This window comes from Leptonychotes weddellii, chromosome 3 (assembly GCF_054177405.1).
Source record: "Leptonychotes weddellii isolate Sample4059 chromosome 3, ASM5417740v2, whole genome shotgun sequence".
In the NCBI taxonomy this organism is placed as follows: Eukaryota; Metazoa; Chordata; class Mammalia; order Carnivora; family Phocidae; genus Leptonychotes; species Leptonychotes weddellii.
This window is the reverse complement of record NC_138371.1, coordinates 86,757,282-86,777,058: the sequence shown is the minus strand read 5'-3', so window position 1 is coordinate 86,777,058 and position 19,777 is coordinate 86,757,282. Positions and strand designations below refer to the sequence as shown.

General features: G+C 44.1%; 1 protein-coding gene across 8 annotated transcripts in view; it reads left to right on the top strand.

Annotated features, from left to right (window-relative positions):
* MGAT5 (alpha-1,6-mannosylglycoprotein 6-beta-N-acetylglucosaminyltransferase) overlaps window positions 1–19,777 on the top strand; it is a 332,440-nt gene that overhangs the window by 288,504 nt on the left and 24,159 nt on the right. For all 8 annotated transcript variants that reach the window (XM_081814571.1, XM_081814572.1, XM_081814568.1 and 5 more), the window contains 2 exons: window positions 5,888–6,034; window positions 13,490–13,606. In XM_081814571.1, the coding sequence (XP_081670697.1) occupies window positions 5,888–6,034; window positions 13,490–13,606 (264 nt within the window). The remainder of the gene's footprint in view (window positions 1–5,887; window positions 6,035–13,489; window positions 13,607–19,777) is intronic.

Genomic DNA, 19,777 nt, shown 5'->3' with positions numbered 1-19,777 from the left:
AAGGAGGCTTCATCCTTGTGGCCAATGCCTAAAATTACTCCATTCCAGCCAGATGGGAAGAAAATTTAGGTACACACGTACTCCTCTCTCCCTCTTGCCCTCCCACATACGTGTGTAGAATGCAGTGGAGAGCGAGGTCATTCAGTATCTTCTCTGGCTTCAGGAACAAAAGCACATTCGCACACTCAAATACACACAAAAACGTTCAGCATCTCCTCATCCTCACAGAGACATTTGACTGCTGGAAAGGTCTCATCTATTAGTATTTATTCTTTTGCTCATTTTTCTGACAAATGTGTATTCACTACCAAATACATTCCAGGCCTTACTCCAGGCATTTTTGCTACAAGGATGACTAAGGCAGTTTTGTCCACCAGTGTTTACACAGATGTGGTAGAGGAGACAAACAGGTAAACTGGGGACTTACTGCAGTGTGAAAAGTGCACAGGTAGAAGTGGTAGTAAGAAGGAAGAGGGACACCAATGTACAACTTCTGTGATGCTGTAAGCAGGGTCAGCCATCTAGTCTTGCAAAACACTGCACTGTGACTTGTGATGTCCCTTAAGTAAGAGCAGGAGGTTGCTCTGGAGGACGGGAGCTGATTATCAGCCGAATTGTAACGTGGTGCATCCGTGTCAGCGTGGTGCACACGGTCACGGAGATTTACTCTAGTAGTCCTAGCCATTTTCTCTAACCCCATCTGTGCCCTCTCCGTGAGTTCTCTCTTGTCACAAGAACCCTGTGGCCTCAGTACCATGAGAGCCCATGCTTAATGCGACGGTGAATAGGCCTGTTGTGCTGCCTCGCACCTTGTAAACAGTAAACAGTTCGTGCTGGGCAGCTGAAGATGGTCGGCATCTACTGTTAGAAACTTATCCAGAGATTTCTCTTAGCCACCGCCCATCTCCAAGTTAATGCATTTATAATGCAAATTGCAGTGCATGGGATTTTGAACTGCTATTTCCAAATGACCGAAGTGGGTGAACTTTTGGTCTTGGTATTGTTGTTTGTGTTGTGTTGGGTTTTGTTTATGAAAGACCACTTGGGTAGCAAGGATAGTCTGGCTGCCTACCCAGTGAGCTGGTCTCTAGGAAATAGCCTTTGACATAGCAGCCAATTCTGACAACCTTTGGGCACTTAAACATACTTGGTGTATATCATTGTCTTGTCTCCTTTAAACCTTCTAGCTCTTTACAAGAGAATCTTCTTGTAGTTTAGGTTAGGGACATGGGCAGCCCATGAGAGGGAATAGCCAAACCTGAATGGGAGAGATTTTGGCCACTATTCTCTTCCTTCAAGCATCGAGTGCAGAAGGGCAGACACGCGTCCAGAGAGAGACCCTTTAGGCTACATGAAGGCATCACCTCTCAGGAGAATACATTTCCTCCATACTCGGCTACCATATGGACTCTGTTTAAAGCTATAAAGATTCTTTTTAAAGTTATATTACCAAAAATAGGGGGATTCCCAATCATTATATGAAGAAGAAACAAGGTTAGCAATAGTACGTCATGGCTCATGGGACTGGCCTTTCCACGAGGCAGCCGCCATAACCCATGTCTTCTCACTCTTCTGATGGATGTCCCTCCCCTTATTTCAGTCCAGGTACTTTGTGGAATAGTGAGAACTCGTAAATACACATGCAGGTGCCAGGCATCTTGTAAACCGCACAACCACAACTCAGGCACACCTAAGCTCTAGCTAAACAGTACAGGGTCATGTGTGTGTGCAGCTGCATGAAGTCGAATCTGGATTCTGACTCCTGTTCAGTGAACATTTACTTCAGTGCCAAACCTTGGAATACATCGTTTCCATGAAATACCTCATTTAATCCTCTCAGCAACACCATGAAATAAAGCACTATTATTTGCACCATTTTTACATATGACAAGACAGTTTAGAGAGCTTGTGTAACCTTGACTGAGGTCCCATAGCTGGAGAGAATACGTTATAATGGACCTCAGCTAATCCATAGGAAGAGGCATGTAACAGTTTCCCACAGAGAACTAGGAAGTGAGGCTGTCAGGGTTTGAACTTTGGTCGGCCTGAGTTTAGACCCTGTGCTGTCAGTTCCCACATTGTCCCGATCACTTTGTGCCAGTATTCAATTTATTGGATAAGTTAAGATTGATTCATTGTTCAGACTCCCTCCTGAGCCGCTCCACCAGTTTAGCTAGGTCACGCTAGTCAGAAAAGTTTACGTGGTGCGCGTGTCTTCTATTTTGGATTATCTTCATGTTCCCCATCAAGAGTGACTGGAAACTGACCAAATTCATGTGGAGTCTTCCTAAGAACCACTTTGATCCATGTTGAAAGGATTCCTTGTTAACTGCTCCAGTTAGGGGTTTAGAACAATTCTGTTTCTCCCTTTCACACAGGGTAAGACTCCGAGTGGTTTTACTGAGCCGTTTGTGGACACGTAGGAATGTCCCAATCCTGTGCCATGAATAAAATCTCTGGTGCTTCATCCGTTTTCTCTTGCTTAGTATTAGTTCAGAAATTTAATTGTAGAGCATGTAATCCCTGGGTTTAGAAATGCTTATTGATGGGAAGGAATTGCAGCCATGACAATGTTCCGTCATCTGGAATGCCCTCATTCGATTCAGGGCTTCTGAAGGCCAGATGAAGTATAAATAAAATATGCCCAGTTTCCTCTCGAAAAGTGAAGCTCTGCTTGAATGAATTCTTGTGATGTGTCTCTTGCCTCCATGCTGAGGATGTCTGTAAGTAGCACAGTGCTGGGGAAGCTGGGGACTTGGGGGGAAGGAAGTTTAGTATGGTTAAGGCACCCATGTGTGCCAAGGCCATGGGACGCAGGAGTTTAAGGGCTACCCTTTGCTGGTGAGGAGCTCTCTCTGCCTACCCTTTTTGTGATTCAAACCTCAAGAGTGCTATTTGACCTTAATCTGTCTGCTCCATTATAATGTCACAGGTATTGAGTACACAGGAAGCAAGAAAAAATTGCTTATTGACAGAAATGACAACTGTTATTTTGGTGTTTCTGAGTTGTGCATTTCCTGCAATCCTAATTAGCGTGACAAGAAAACTCATTGCCAAGAAATTGTATGGTATTTGCTTAAGCTTCATTCTCAAATTGTGAGGCTTTGGAGAGTTAGCCCGAAATGTTTACTTTCTGTGTACTGAGATGTTTTGATGCCAGCAGGGCAGCCGAGATGGTGCAAATTGTTATTCAGATATAATTAAACCTAGGTCACATTCAAGTCCATTAAGCAACAGCCCCATATACTTTTAATTAATGGGTTTAGATTGGTTGGTCTAAAGGAGCTAATTAAATTTTTTTCCAGGATTTTCTATTTAAATAATCATTGTGCATCCTACATTTTCTCCAAAGTTCTTGGCAATTTAAGTTTGATGAAGGTATCAGCACTTCATGGCAGGCCCTGATTTTCAGAGGTCAGGACACACTGTGGGCTCCTGGTCTCTGGTTAAACCCACAGAGCCCCCCCATCTGCATCTTCCAGCACCTTTCTTCTCAGAGTGAAAAGGATCTGGAAGCCCTATGCTTTCCTGCAACCTGAGAGAGGTCATCTTTCCCCTGGAGAGCCTGCATATCCTCCTGAAAATCTGATAGGGAGGGCAGATCACAGAGCTCAAAAGCCTGAAGGATGGTAACCCTGGATTCTTCATATTTAATAAAGCTGTGATGTCTTGGGATGAGTCCTTCCCACTCTTGCCTTCCATTTCTTCTGCTGCTATCAGGCATCCTCCCCCACCCCCCACCCCTGAGCCACATGCTGAGGCCACACACTATACACTTAAGTTCTCTCTGATAATCTCATTCCTGTCAGCTACTTAAGAAGAGTAAGATCCAGGAGCACCTGGGTGGCTCATTCGGTTAAGAGTCCAACTCTTTTTTTTTTTAAGATTTTATTTATTCATTTGAGACACAGAGATAGAGCATGAGCAGGGGGAGAGGGAGAGGGAGAAGCAAGCTCCCTGCTGAGCCAGGAGTCGGACGCGAGGCTAGATCCCAGGACCCTGGGATCGTGACATGAGCCGAAGGCAGATGCTTAACCATCTGAGCCACCCAGGCACCTCAAGAGTCCAACTCTTGATTTTGGCTCAGGTCATGACATCGGGCACCAAGCTCAGCTGGGAGTCTGCTTGAGATTCTCTCTCTCCCTCTGCCCTCCTCCCAGTCCCTCCCTCTCCCTCTCTCTCTCTCAAATAAATAAGTAAATAAAATCTTTAAAAAATAACAGTAAAATCCAGAAACAGGGCCTCCAAGTGGTGGTGGAGATGCCCCTTTATTCTACATCTTCCAGGCTCCTACTCACATGGTGTTCCTCACCCATGTCTCCAGTGGTTCTGCCCAAGGGAAAGTGCCCCCGGCCGGCAGTGAGAGCTCTGCTGGCCCCATAGCTGCTCTCCTCAACTCCTCCAGTGGATGTCCCTGGCAGTATATTTGGTCATCCCGAAGTTTACAGGAAGTGAAAGGTTATTCCTCTGAAACAAACAAAGGTTAAGTGCCCTGTTTTGTGCAAAAGAATATACAGTTCAAAAACCTGGGGTTTTTGTTTCTTGTCCCAGAAAAATCCCTGTGGGGGCTACAGTATGTCCAGCATGGGCCATGGTCAGTGTTCAGTCCCGAAACTGAGTGCCCAGCACAAACTTCCTGCATCTCTCAGTGGTGCCCAGGGAACCCAGCGGCCGGGACTCAGGTCTCTCCACATGGAACCATTCTAAGCAAGCAATTCCATTTAAGCAGCCGCAAAGAGGGAATCGCTGGGGAAAGGGCCCCGTGAAAGGACAATCAGGCCTGCCGTGTATCCACTTCGCCAATATCCTTCACTCTCGGGGCCTGGCTGCGTGGGTGTTCCTCAGCGTGATGGCAGAAGGGAACGGTGCCGTGGGGCCCCGTTATCCTTTGGTGATGGATGTGTCTCCCAAGGCTGAGTGATCTCAGCCTTGGCTCCTTGGTGTGGTAGGGAGATCTCACACCTCCCCAAGGCCGGACTTGGACCCTGCCATCGATGGCTTCCTGCCCACCAGCACCGTGAAGGGTCCCGAGGGGAAGAGCTGCACTGAGGCATTTCCCTGAGATGCTGTTTCGGTTTCGGACCCAGGAATGATTGCCAGTGAGCTGCAGCAAGGCCCCTTTGTCCCAGCAGCTCTGGAGCTCGGGTTTGCAGGAGGACTTGGAGAGTGTGTTTTGGCTGCCATCTGTTGTCTGCTGTGGGGAACGCGCGTGGTGTACTTGCCGAGGAGGGAAGCCGCCTGGCTGGTGGAGCCACTCAGCACCCTCTCCCCTCCGCTGACGGGGAGATAAAAACAAAGTTGTTGGTGTCCCCCAGTGAAAACCCCATTATGAAAACCTGTGTTTACTGAACTACCGTCATTTTAAAGCAGCTCCATTTGAACTGTAATCAAACCGCCAAGTGACCTTTCTGTCCCCCTCGCCCAGCATCCCTGAAAGGGCCTGTTGTTCCTTTGGTTCAATGAAGAAACCTTCTGTTTAGTTAAGCAAGTGTTTCTCCAGTCATGTCTCCTGGTGAGTTACAGAAAGATTATTGTTGGGTCTTGGTTTTTGTTGTTGTTTTTTATTCTTTTAATACCCCCGCCTCCCTACCCCTTCAACTGCTCACCTCTCCCTCACTCCCCACGCTCATTTCTGTACTTTTTTTTTTTTTTGCAGAGGAGAGCATAATGAGCTGAGCAGCTTCTTGGGCCTGTAAAGGTCCCCGGTCCTGTTTCTCAGCTCCTGATGTGAGCTGCTTTCTCTTCACCCCACCCCCCCAGGGTCTGGGAACCTTCCAGAGTGTCTGAGGCTTCCACATGGGAATGAAGCACAGAATAGCCCCCTGTGAGCCAGGGACGCCAGTCCTGATTGATGTGTTTATATATGGTGTGCTTTTCTGTCTTACAGTTGTTTGTTGGACTCGGGTTCCCTTATGAGGGCCCAGCTCCCCTGGAGGCCATTGCAAATGGATGTGCTTTTCTGAATCCCAAGTTCAGCCCACCCAAAAGCAGCAAAAACACAGACTTTTTCATTGGCAAGCCAACTCTGAGAGAGGTAAGCCTCTATAAAAAAAATCCTTCTTCTTTTAACAGTGTGAATACTAGCTACTTACTGAAGGCTAGGAGCCCGTTCCAACTTCATAGCCTTGGATAGTAGGTATCGTCAACATCATTAAAGGACAGTAGGTATTGTCAACGTCATTTAACATAGCTGGGTGGAAGGAGGGGGTTGCGCAGGGGCTCAGGGAGGAATGGCTGATGCCCTGTCCTAACCAGGTGGTGGCACAGCCAAGACTTGCATCTACTTCTGCCCCTCTCCAAACTGTGGCATCTTTTCACTCTGCCTCAGCTCTACCCTAATTCACACAGACCTCTCCAGCCTTCTCAGTGGCTGAGGTCTGACTTTCTGAATGTCTAGAATTTATGGAATAAGGAAATCCACTGGCTAACAGGCATTTTTGAAGAATGTGCTCTCCGCGATGGGCTGTGGGGAATAGAGAGTGTGTCGTGGGGTCCTTCGCTGTCAACCCTGAGAGACAAGACAGATGATGGACAACTGAAGTCACGTGCCTGGTATTTTCAGCCACCATCCGCAGGCACCATCCTGAGAACTAATCCTGCCATTGTGAGAACTGTTGGCAGAAGCCTTATTTGAATTGCTGTCAGAGATCCTCTTTAAAAATCCACAGCAGGTGATGAATCACCACTGAAGGCAGTTGGATTCGATTTGGGGCAATCAACAAGTCATTTAGAGCATGTGGGTGATCAAGCTGGTGTTTCTGTATCTAGTCAGAAACAGGTGTGTGCAAGAAACCATAAGATTGATCTTCTTCTTATTTCTGTGGCTCTGTGGGCTGCTCCCAAGGAGGAAGCCTCTCCAAGCTGGAGTCCTGTAGCGCCCCTGTCATTCGGGGCCTCCACCTGGGGGACGACCCCAGTGGACCCCCATGATGTAGCTGCAGTATAGCAGCGCTGTGATTAAAGCACACGGTTTTCAATTCTGCTACTTTTAAACCTTTCTGGGTCGGCTGAACACCCCCTCCCCCCAAAAGAACCTGGAATGCCTTTTCTATGATCATTTTTCACTGATCAGTCAAAGATCTTACCAATTCACAGAGCTTATTATTTTGAGAATGCTTTTTTCTGACCACTGGAGAAAGGGCCAAAGGAGGTGGAGGAAGAGGATTGAGATCCATAGATAATCCTCAAAAAGGACAATCTATGGCCCACACAGCCTCTGACAAGAGGTAACTGTATGTGTGTTGACTCGCATGCTTGCCTTTCCTTCTGCTCGTATAGTACATTTGAATTCTTCCTTATAGGGAGTCATTGCTTTTGGGGAAGTCGTTCCTCAGCAATTCCTAATGCACACCTGTGTGCCAGGTGTTGGGTGAGACACCAGCGCACAGAGCAGGAGTGTTCAGCCTGGCACCGAACAGCTTATTCTTTGGAATGATCTGAAGAGATGCTCCCCAGCAATGAGAACATCTCAGTTTAGGAATCTCTGCTCTACCATGCTCCTGACTTCTTTGAAACTTTTAGGATAGAGTTTAGGATAGAAAATTTGGGTCAATAAATCATCCCTACATTTTAAGTTAGGTGTAAGAAATCTCTGAAGTTTTTCTGCCCACATTGGAATAATTATTTGTAATTTTGTTTTTTTTTTTTTACTTCTGTTGTGATTAAATATACATAATTTAAAACTTAGCATTTTAACCATTTAAGTGTATGGTTCACTGGTATTAAGTATATTCCCAGTCGTGTGCAACCATAACTACCACCCACCTCCAGAACTTAGTCATCGTTCAAAATAGAAACCGTGTTCATTAAACACCAACTCCCCATTCTCCCCTCCCCACAGCCACCGGGAACCTCTCACCTATGTTCTCTCTAAATTTACCTTTTCTAGAAGGTACCTAATGTAAGTGAAATCAGACAGTATCCTTTCATGACTGGCTTGTTGTACTTAGCATAATGTTGTCAAAGTTCATAGCATGTGTCAGAATCTCATTCCTTGTAGAGGCCTGGATAATATTCCGTTCTGTAAATACGCCACATTCTATTTATCTGTTCATCTGTTACCAAACACTTGGGTTGTTTCCACTTTTTCTCTGTTGTGAATAACGCTGTTGTGAACATTCGTGTACAAGTATCTGCTTGGGTTCTTGCTTTTCATTCTATATACAAGTGGAGTTGTTGGAATTTACTTTTTATTTATTTTGAAATAGTTTTAGTCTTAGGGAAGAGTTGCACAGAGAGTACAGAGTTTGTGTTTAACACCTTCATCCAGCTTCCCCTGATGGTAACGTATTACAAAGCTACAGTACAATTATCAAAACTAAGAAATGAACCCTGATATCACAGTGTTGTCTAAACTACAGTCTAACTGGACTTGGCCATTTTTTTTCCCACTAATATCCTTTTGCGGTTCTGAGATCCAGTCCAGGACCCCACATTGCATTTACCTGCCGTGTCTCCTTAATCTCCTCCAGTCTGTGACACTTCTTCAGTCCTTCACTGTCCTTCACGACCGTGACACTTTGAAAGAGTCCCAGTTGGCCTTTTTGTAGGCCCTTGCCCACTTTGGATTTGACGGATGTTGTCTAGTGGTTAGTTTGAGATGACGCATTTTTAGCAAGACTGTCAGAGAAGTGGTATGGCCTTCTCAGTGTGTCATATCGGGGAGGGGGGCGCCATGATCTCAGTCTAATTACTGGTTCAGGTAGTGCCTGCTGGGTTTCTTCACCATAAAGTTACTATTTTTCTCTATATTGGAAAAAATATTTCAAAACTATGCAAATAGTTCTGGTTCTCTTCAAACTTTTGCCCATTTATTTTTACCATGTGTCGGCGGATCTTGCCTACAACAGTTATTATGGTAGTTCTAATGGTGGGTTCCCCCCCCATTGTGATTTTTTTTGAATACGTGAAGAGCTAAGAAACCTGTCTTTTCTCGTTGCTGTTTCTATATATGAGCCTTTGGGAAATGATCAGTCAAAAGTATCTTAGACTACATTGGCAACCGGCACCTTTTTGTTATTAGTAATTCTAAAGATTTTGATGACACTTTGTTACAACTATTTTTTCCTGAAAAAAAAAAAAAGAAAGAAAGAAAATGAGGACACTCATCCACAATCCATTTCCCAGTGAGTGCTGTAATGTCACCAAGATCAGACCAGCCCGTGTTAAGTTATTGAGGAAAGGATGTTCATCATTTCCTGTCCATTGTCATCACTTAGTAATGTGCTTCTCAGTGAGGTGGTGGAGGCTTTTCATTCTTCATGGCATAAGAAGAGAATAGGCGTTAGAGCTGCCCCCACCCCCAGGTGCTTGGTTCCTCCCATCCCCTCAGATGATTCTGCCTATGCTTAAATGGGACTCTAGTTAGAATGACACTGTGGGGTCCTCTCAGTTGCTCTGAAAGTGACCTCACACGGATGACTCCATCAGTCCTGGGCTCCCACAGGAGGGCTGGGATGCCAAAGGTCAGTTGGCAGATGTGCGCTGTGTCCCCAACAGGGCCCAGGGTACTAGCTGCAGCATTGGGGAAACTTATCAAGACCCGTTTCCTGTTTTCCAGGAGCTCAGGTTTTGATACAGAAAGAACTCGCGAAGTTGAGGAGGGAGTGTCAGCCTGGAATTGTGCCAGGTGGAGAATGTTGGTGGGTTAACTGAAAGGGGGATGGTGGAGGAGCTGTGCTGTAAAGGGAAGGAAGGAGATGGGGGTGGGGTTCAAGCCTAAAAGGCATGAATGTTGATGAGTTGGAGGGAAATCCCGAGAAGGTCACTCTGCTTTATGCAGGAGGGCAGGTTCCATCTGATGTCTGTCTCCTTCTCTGCGGGAGACAGTGCAGAGAGCAGGCTGGGAGCCAGCTTTGGGAGGACCCAGTGAACTTGACCTCAAGGCCAGGTGGGCCACCCACTCTGCCCTTTCAGCCCACAAAAGCCACAAAATCCCCCTAACCAAAACCGCTTTTCACTGGGAGAGTGCTATCAACAGTCCTATAGAAGCCCAAGGGTCAAAAATCCCTAGAAATCAATTATTCTTTTTTTTATTCTGCAAATGGAAAAATTTTAACCAAAGTGGACATAATTACAAAGCTATTTTTTGTGCCCTTGCTAGTTTTTCCAGTTAAGCAACAATTGATCCATATAAATCAATCTGTATAAATTGCATATATGTCCCTTCTTTGCCTTGGAGACAAAAAGTCTAAATTTCTACCTGACAGTTTTGTCTTTTACATTGGACCAATTTTTAAAACCACGATGTATACTCAAGGGAAAAAGTTCCATATGCCTTAAGTAATGTGGTCGGTTCAGGTTATACTTTCAATGTGATATAAATTGGATTTTTATCTTTATATTGGGAAACACATTAGTAGGTTCTTAATCATTATTTGGACATTTTGTAAACTGTTAGAAATTCTCTGGCTTCAGGGTTTTTTTCCATAAAGAGAACTCATGTTTTCCTTAGAAATGTAGTAGCCACTCTATAATAATGTCTCATATTTAATAAGATTTTCATTACTTTTACAAACTATACTCCAGTAAATTTGCTGATTGATATACAGTGAAGTAGCTCAGATCAGACGGTTCTCAATAAATTAACAGGGAGGAGCATAACATTCAGAGGGGAAATAATGAATTACAAAATGCCTTACTCGTTAAAATTTAGTAACCCTCAGTAAATATAAATGAATAAAATGATAATGGCTCAGCATTCTGTATTTTCCAAGTGCTTAGAGCAACCTTGCAAATAAGCAAGGACCTTATGAAGGGGAGGGGAGAGAGACTGCCAATTTTTAAGTGGCTGCATAGTGACATTGATGACAACTTTAATTTACCCCCTGATTCCATTGGAAGATTTAATCAGTTTGTTCTCCAGGCCACCAAGTGAAAACGGAGTGACATTTTGCTCGTCTTCAGAAAAGCTCTACTGCAGGCATAAATTCAATCCTGGGATTTTTTTTTAGTTTGGCAAGTTTTAGGAGCGTGATTAAAAGACTGGAGTTTACTTTGGGCTTCTTTTCGCCTTTGTCTTAAGAACCCTGTAGGTACTGTAAAATTGTCATCTTCCTTTCCGTCCAAAGCTAATGCGTTGTTGAAGGACCTCAATTTGAATCTGCCCTGCTACTTCCTGGCTGTGTGGTCTTGCAGAATTGTAAACCCCTGTAAATCTCAAAATCCTGATTGATACACAGGAAACATGATAAATAATGCATATGCGGGTCATCAGCACAGTGCCTGAGCCAGCCAGGGGCTTCACTGATATGTGTTGAATCTAAAATGTGTGCTGAGAGGGGAAAAAAAAGAGAAAAGGATTCTTCCCCAGCTCCATGAGGGGCTGTGGTCACTCTGTAGGTTCTATCACTGACCATGTGGCTGAGCGAAAGAAGAGGGTACGTGTCAGAAGAATGGGGAACTGAACAGGCCAGCAAGGGGCGTGATTCTGGCAGAGGAGGCAGGAGGAAAGTCTAGGATATTTTCTCCTCAAAATCATGATTTCCAGTGGCGTCTGGGTGGCTCAGTCAGTTAAGTGTCTGGCCCTTGAGTTCAGCTCAGGTCATGATCTCAGGGTCCTGGGATCGAGCCCCATGTCGGACTCCACACTCAGCAGCCAGTCTGCTTAAGAGTCTCTCTCTCCCTCTGCCCCTCCCCCACTTTCTCTCTCTCTCTCAAATAAATAACTCTTCAAAAAAAGAGAGAGAGAGAGAATCATGATTTCCATGAGAGAGGGTACCAATGACAACTGGGAGCTGAGGCCCAGTAACTTAAACTCTGGGTTTCCTGCCCTAAGTATTGCGCGCACACAGTTGGTGAGGGTAGGATACGAAGAATGGTGGCTAGGAGTGAGATGGAGAGAGGCCAGTTAAATCATCCCGTCCTCTGTGTATACTGGAGTCTGAAGAAAAAGAGAACCAGCTTCACCTCTAAAGAAACAGCCTCAACCCTACCAGACCCAACACCTGTATTTCTCCCACAAGTATATTGTAAGATCTACTTTTCTGTCCTGAAATAAAATTCATAAATAATATACCCTGCCTACATATGTAATTTCAAAAAAAAGAATGATTCCCTAGCTCTAACATAAAGGAAAATAATTTTCAATAAGGAAATACATATTTCAGTATATATATAGTCAAGGAATATTATGCCATACCCAAGAACTATAGTAGAAAACATGTCTCATTCCTCTTTACAATGAGTAAGTTTGTACTTAAGAAGAATAAAGCATTCAGCTGAATATGGTTAGCCCTTATTTGGTAAGGGCTTATGGTTGCTTATAAGTGATATTATAAAAGAGAAGCTAAGTTAAAAAGTGCCTATACATATATATATATGTATACATACATATGCAATTGCCATTAATGTGAGAGCTACAAATACAGACTGATTTGGGTATGTCGTAATGGAGACTCACCTCATCTGAGTGACATTGACTCGGCTGCCCTGATTTTTCCAAAGTGGTTAACAGCTTATGGGTGAAGTTCCAAAGAAAACACAGTACAAACATCCCTTGATTTACATGGTAATTACATTCCTGGGAAATTCAATGTATATTAAAACTGTGCCAGAGAGTTGGATCCTGTGACCCCATGTGGAAGCCCTGCGGGGCAGGTGGAAGCTGAATGGGGAGCGGACGGCCCCCCTCGTGCAGGACTTTAGAGCCTCGTGAGCCATCTGCAACCCCCGGTCCTCAGCCATAGGTTCGGGCGCAGCTCAAGGCAGCACCCCCAGTCTTCGGGAGAACTGAAAATGCTCTCACCAATGTCCAGAAAGCTCCCTTCCCATTACTCCCTGAAAGGGATACAAGCATAAAGGTGGAAGCCAGTTTGGGTGGTGGTAAATTTAGCTATCAAAGGAAGGACGCTTCAGGAACGGAGAATCACCAGCTTTCATCCTGGGTTTCTTTGGACCCTTTGTTCTTAAAATAAAACCTCCGAATTTAGAGCTTTGCTGAATCCGAATTGTCTTTATCAGTATTAAGGCTCCAACATGATGCTAATGATTCGTCCTGAAACCATTCCAAAATTCTGTTTTTCTGGTAGCCTTATTTCTCTTTCTTCACATTTCGTATGTGCCATTACTCATCTTCTTATGACTTTAAAGCTTTTGGCTTTATTATAATTTTCTCATGCTTACCTGTGTGTCCTAACCTGTGTCTTGTAACAGATACTACTTAGACCAAGGGGATTTTCAGGGCTGCGATATGACCAAGAGTTAACTGTTCCAGTTGGTGCAGCTTTGGGGGTCGGAACCACCTGTAACAGCCACTGTGGCACCTGGTTTTGACATTTCCAAGTGGGATTCAAGATGTGGAGCTCTCACTCTTTTATTGTTTTCTACTTATGGGTCCTCAGGAGGTTTTGATCATCAAGGAAGGACAAAAATGTCTTGTTAGCTACGAAAGTACAATGCCATAAAAACAAAACGCTTCATCTAGCACAGAAGGCTTAAAAAAAAAAGAAAAAAGTTTGTGAGACTGAGCTGCTTTGTCTTTCTCTTCCAGCTGACATCCCAGCATCCTTATGCTGAAGTTTTCATCGGCCGGCCCCACGTTTGGACGGTTGACCTCAGCAATCAGGAGGAAGTGGGAGATGCCGTGAAAGCAATTTTAAGTCAGAAGGTTGTATCTTTTTTTCCGTTTTCCCCATCTGTGCTGTGAACTGGAATGTGTGGAAAGCCTCACAGGCCCTCTGGTAGAATGATTAGAACATTTCCATGTCAGCTTAACTCTGAGATTAGAAAAGAGCCGCAGTGTAGGATTTGGCCCGGGGAGGGTTCATGGGTGCACTGGAGGGTGGGAACAGAGCTGGTGCCCCTGTGTGCGTGGACTCTCCAGAACCTTTTGGCATGATTGCTGGGTCCCAGATACAATAGTAGGAGGTTGAATTACATTTGTTTCACTGCTTAATGATGGTCGCTCTCACAGAGATCAGAAAACACAAACCAGCTCCCCTACCAAAAAGTAAGAACGATAGGAGCTATTAAGGAAATACTGGGAAATGTTTTTATATAGCATTTATTCATTTGACTTTTTTTTACCTAAACATCTTAATAGAATTTTGTATTTATAAGTAACTGACATCTCTGGATTCTCCTGATCAAGTTAGCAGACATTTATTAAGTACCTACTGTAGGCAGAGCACCCTCTGAGCCACTTTAGGGGACACTCACTTCCATAAACATAATTGAGGCTGGCTCCCAGCCTGTAGGAGGCTTACTGCCCAGTGGGGATGGGCCAAGTTAACCTCTCCCAACCCCCCCGACTGCCTTCCACACTATTGGGTGCACCCTGCTCTCTCTACTCCTCCTACTAGAACACTATACTCTGTTAACAGTTATTTAGGAGAGGCAGTAGAGGCATGGTTGTAAGGAGTACAGGCTGCAGTTAGCTTGGGGTTGGGGTTCCAGCCCGACCACCTACTAGTAGCGTCCCCTCAGGCAGTTATTTAACCTCTGAGTCTTAGTTTCTTCATCTCTTTAAGTAGTAGTACCTACTATATAGGTATTTGTAAGGAGTCAATGAGATAATGAATATAAAGCCCTTAAGTGGAACGTCTACCACATAGTGAGTGTTTAGTTGTTTTTATTAAGTCACTATTAGTATTACACGTATAATATTCTTATTTTTGTGATCAACAGTCTGAATTTACACTAGACTGCCAGCAACATGAAGGCCGGAAATATGTCTGTCTCACTGCTGTACTCTGTACCCAGCATAGTGATTCACCTAATGGATTGAGAGAGGGAGGGATAGGTATTTGCCGAATGTGTTCAGTGCCAACAACAACATGCAAGAGATGGAGAAGTGGACGTTGGAGGAAGCTTTCTGGAAAGTGCAGCACTGGGTTAAGTCTTTTAGGAAGAGTAGGAATTTGCAAAGCTGAACTGAGAAGTGGACCAGAAGGACATGGGTTCAAGGCACAGTGTGAGTAAAGGGGAAGAGGCTGAGTGGAATGTGGCCCCACTGGGTTGCCTCAGAATATCTGCCACACAGCCAGAGCTTCACCACCAGAGAGTCATTCCTATGGAGGCTGATGGTTCTATCTTTCTTTCTTGAGTCCCTGAGTCCCTTAGGGTATTAGCTTCTCAGGACTACCATAACAAAGAACCGCAAACTTGGTGGCTTTAACAACAGAAATTTATTCTCTCACAGTTTCAGGGACTAGAAGTCCAAAATTAGGATGTCAGCAGGACCGTGCTCCCTCCAAAGCCTGTAGTGGGGGATTCTTCCTTGCCTCTTGCATCTTCTGGTGGCCCCAGGCTTTCCTTGACTTGCAGCTGCAGCACCTTAACCTGTGTGTCTGTGTGTCTGTGTGTCTGTCTTTGCCATTCTTAGAAGGACATCAGTCATATTGGATTAGGCCCCAGTCTAATTGGGACCTCATCTTAACTTGATTACATCTGCAAAGACCCTATTTCCAAATAACGTCACATTTACAGCTGCTGGGAGTTTGAACTTGTGCATTTTCTTTTTGAGGGACATAAATTCAACCCACAACACTTGGTTAAGTGCACATACCCTTGAAAAATGAGTAATTGAAAAGGTAACGTAGAGGCAGAAGATTTTGGATCATGGAGTACAAAACTTTTTAGGTGATAGATCCCTTTTGTCAAACAAAAATCTAATGGGAATGCCTGATACAGAAAGCACAGAGTGAGGCACTGAGTTGTATTTGCTCATTGCTACATGAGATAGACTCTCTTCACTCCATGGAACCTCTAGTGCTCTACATTTTAAAACTCTGATCGATCTTTTTCCACCTTATTCCAAAAATTATTCAAGACCACGTGAGAAAAATAGTAATTATAATAGTAGCTCTTATGTAGAGAGAATCTCTTTCTACACATCTGGAATCTCTCTATATCTTTATGAGCCTTATCTCATTTAATCATTATGAGCCTTATCTCAATCGTTATCTCACATAATTCTTCTACAGATAAAAAGATTGAGGTTTAAAGAAATTAAGTAATTTACCCAAGATCACACAGCTAGTAAGTAGTAAAAACCTGGATTGAAGCCTAGGTCTTTTTGACTAGTGCATTATAAAGTTTAGAAAGGAAAAGAAATATGGAAAGAAGTAAAGGGAAAGATAAGAGTGGGACTGAGAGGTGAAGTAAGTAATGAGATTAATACAAAAACTATTGTCATTAAAATCCTTACGCTTGTTAGAAATGGGTCAGAAATTTAGTGCCAGGCTTTCTCATATTTAATTACAAGATTTTAAATTACATGACACTCAAAAAGGCAAGGTATAATGACCCGTCATTAAGAGAGGAAACGCTCATTAAAACCAGACCTAGAGATGGCCCAGATGTGTTGGAATTTATTAGAAAGCAACTTCAAAATGCTCAGATAAATGTATTAGAAGGTTTGGTGAAAAAGGTGGACAGTATATGTGAACAGATGGGGAATTTCAATAGAAAGCTAGAAACTTTTTCTCAAAACCAAAGGAAAAAATGCTAGAACTTAAAAAATAATTGGAAATGAAGAACTCTTTCAGTGGCCTTATCATCAGAGTATACACAGCAGAGGCAAATATCAGTGAATTTATCAATATCTTATCAAGATATTGACTTATCAAGAGAAATTTTCCAAATTGAAACAAAAAGAGAAAAAATGAAATTAAGAAAAAACATGAGACTTATGGGGCAATATCAAACAGCCCAATTTATGTATAATTAGAATCTCAGAAGGAGGAGTGGATAGCCAGAAGACATATTTGAAAAGATAATGGCTAAGAATTTTCTGAAATGAATGAATGACATCAACCTGTAGATCCTGGGAGCTCAGTGAACCCAAAGCAAGATAAATATGAAGAAAAACAAATATACATCATTGCCAAACTGCTGAAAACAAAAAAATTAGGGAAAAAAGTCTTGAAAGCAGCCAGAGAAAAATTTATTACACTTAGGGGGATAACAGTATGAAAGACCACCAACTTCTCATCAGAAATAATGGAGACCATAAAAAAGGTCCCTCGGAGGCAGAATGTGTAGGGCCTTTAAAACAGGTCATGCTAAGAATTCTGGATTTTTATTTTAAGTATGACAGGAAGTTTTGAGCAGGGGAATGGCATGACCTAGTTTACATTTGAAATCATCAAGAGAAATTGCAGAATATGTCTGACTTAAAATTCTCTGGTTAGTAGATAGAGGAGACAGTCAGGACCCAACTTCTGGTCTTCTGGTACCTTCCAAGACCACCTCTCATTGAGTGATGCCAAGCCACCTCTGTCCAGGGTCAGCTGATCTCTGAGAGCAGTTCCCTGTAGGAATTGTACTCGGACTTAGAGCAGTGAGTGGGTACTAGAAGAGACAGGACATCTCACAAGAAGGGAGATAAAGAGAAAAGGAAGGAAAAGGTGGGAAGATAATGGAAGGTTTCCAGGGCCAGCAGGAAGTACACAGTGTAGCCTACAGGCTTCCTTCCTGTGGCCATGTGAGTAGCGGTCCTTTTCCCTGTTTCTCCACAACTGGCCCCACTTCGGTTTCTCCATAACTGGATGTGCTCTCAGCATTCCCTTTCATTCCATTCCACAAGGAGGTCTTGACTTGTTCCTGAAGGATTATCATGCAGAAAATTATCCCAGGTCTCCTGCCCCAGTCCCCACAATAGCTCCTACCTCAGAGGCTTGCCAGAGTTCTTTTATATCCAAAGCCAGGAGTCTGGACAACTTTCCCGCACAAAGGGCCCTGTTCCTGTCCACAGCAGGATGGCTGGTGGAACCCATTGGCAGGGGTGGTTTAAGAATACAGTTACCTTTTGTTTGTTTGTTTGTTTGCTTTTCCTTTATAGGAAAGTCATTTGGCTTCATATTATTTAAAACAGTGAACAGGCCACCAAGTAATTAATGAGTCAGCATCCCTTTGGTTAAATTGGGTTTGGTTAGTAGGAGGACACAGGAAGAGCCATTTTTCTGTATTTATTGCATTTGAAATAATTTATTGCCCTTTGAGATAATTCATTTCCATTTCTAAAGGATTTCTAAAGGATGCCCTTTGGAATAAGTTGTAGGAATGGCCCCTGAATATTCAGCCTCCTTCCTACCACATAATTGGATCTGTTGATGTCGTGACAGATGACCACCAATGGTTATTTCACTCCAGAAATTCTACTTGTCACCACATAAATGAGCCTGATATGCCAAGTCCTCTGCTGTGGTTTCTTTCTGTTCCTTCTGTGAACCTTTGAGAGGAGACCTATCTGTAGACCAGTCCTAGTAAGCCTCTGGAATCACCCACAGGTTGAATAAATAAATATCCTTTGAAAGGAAAGAAAAATTTGCCTTTGGTGTGAAGAGCTATGTCTGGGTTGGAAAGGGCACAGCACGTGCAAAAGCTTGAGGTGAGAAGGAGCAGGCTTGCAACATTGAAGTCAGTTTTCTAAGTATTTTGAGCTCTTCTGAGGTGATCTATTGAGGAACGAGATGACCTGTGTTCTTGCAGAATAGTCCTGCCCCGGTAGTATCATACTTATGACTCAGCCTCTTTTAGCTCTCTCTGGACGGATGTAGGCAGGGATGGCTGAGATAAAACCTGTGTGATGCATTATATGATTGTGGATTTGAAGATGTATTATGAAATTAATAGTCATGGTTAAAGAAGAGTTCATATGTAATGTGTGAATCGACATACAAAAAAAGGGGAGAAGGTGCCCTGTGACCAGCTGCTTGGCTGCCCACGGGAGGATGACTTCTCTGTCAACTGTCCCATTTTCCACAGGCCTCAACTCACAGGTGTTCTCTCCAGCTCTCCACCCTGTAAATTTGAGATCGGCAAGTGTAGGTCTAAGCAGCGGCCCTTTGTCCTGCTGCTCCCAGGTGCTCTTGGGCTCTCTGAAGCTGTCAGACTGGATTGGTAGTGATTTTGTCCCAAGTGTAAAAGTAAAATTTCCATTTCAGATTGGTAATACTTGCTGGATGCCCCCAAAACACAAGCCTCATAGTGTTGGCACACACGCTGTGCAGCAGAGATCAAACCCACATGTCTTCTCCTTCCCCAGGTGTCCAAACAATGATCACATTGCCTCCCCCACCCCAGAGAAGCACCTTCTGGGATTTCCTCCTGCCTTCAAATAAAGCTTGGGCTCCTTAGTATAGAAATCCTTTTGTGGAAATCCGGTGAACCTCTTCCCAGCCTTGTCTCCAGCCTTTGCGATCCCAAGCTCTACCCACCTGCTATTCTTCTTGCCTGTCTCACCTCCTACCACTCGCTCTACCTGGAATGGCTTCCACATCTTGGCTTGCTGGAATCCTAGCTGGCTTTAAAAGCCCAGCATGAGTGGAAGTGTGCTTTGACTTTATAGCCTCCTGGGCCTCTTGGCTGAACTCTTTGTGGCACTTTGTGACTCTGTTTCTGCCCCACAAGTTCTTTAGGTATGTGCTAACTTCACCTACAAGTGCAGACCAGTGTTTTTGTCATCATCCTGGCTCCTTAACCACTCATCACGTGCCCTCCTAGCATTGAGCATCCATTCAGCAGGTGTTTGCTGTATTCCCCCGTGAGCCCCACAGCCCCGTGGCCATGGAGCCTGCCCTGTGGAGCTTAACCTCTAACCAGTGATACTCCCCACCTTTTGGGGAATGCCTACTGTGTTCTAGACACCAAACTAAGCACTTTACTTTTTTTTCTTTTCACATAACCTTCACCACAGCTTAAAAGAGGTAGATTTTTCCTGTCTCCGTTTGGCACATGAAGAACCTGAAGCTCAGAGATGGGGGGTGATTTGCTCAGGGTCCCACAGCTGGCGAGGAGTAGAGTGAGCTTGTAAACCCAGGTCTGTTGACATCCA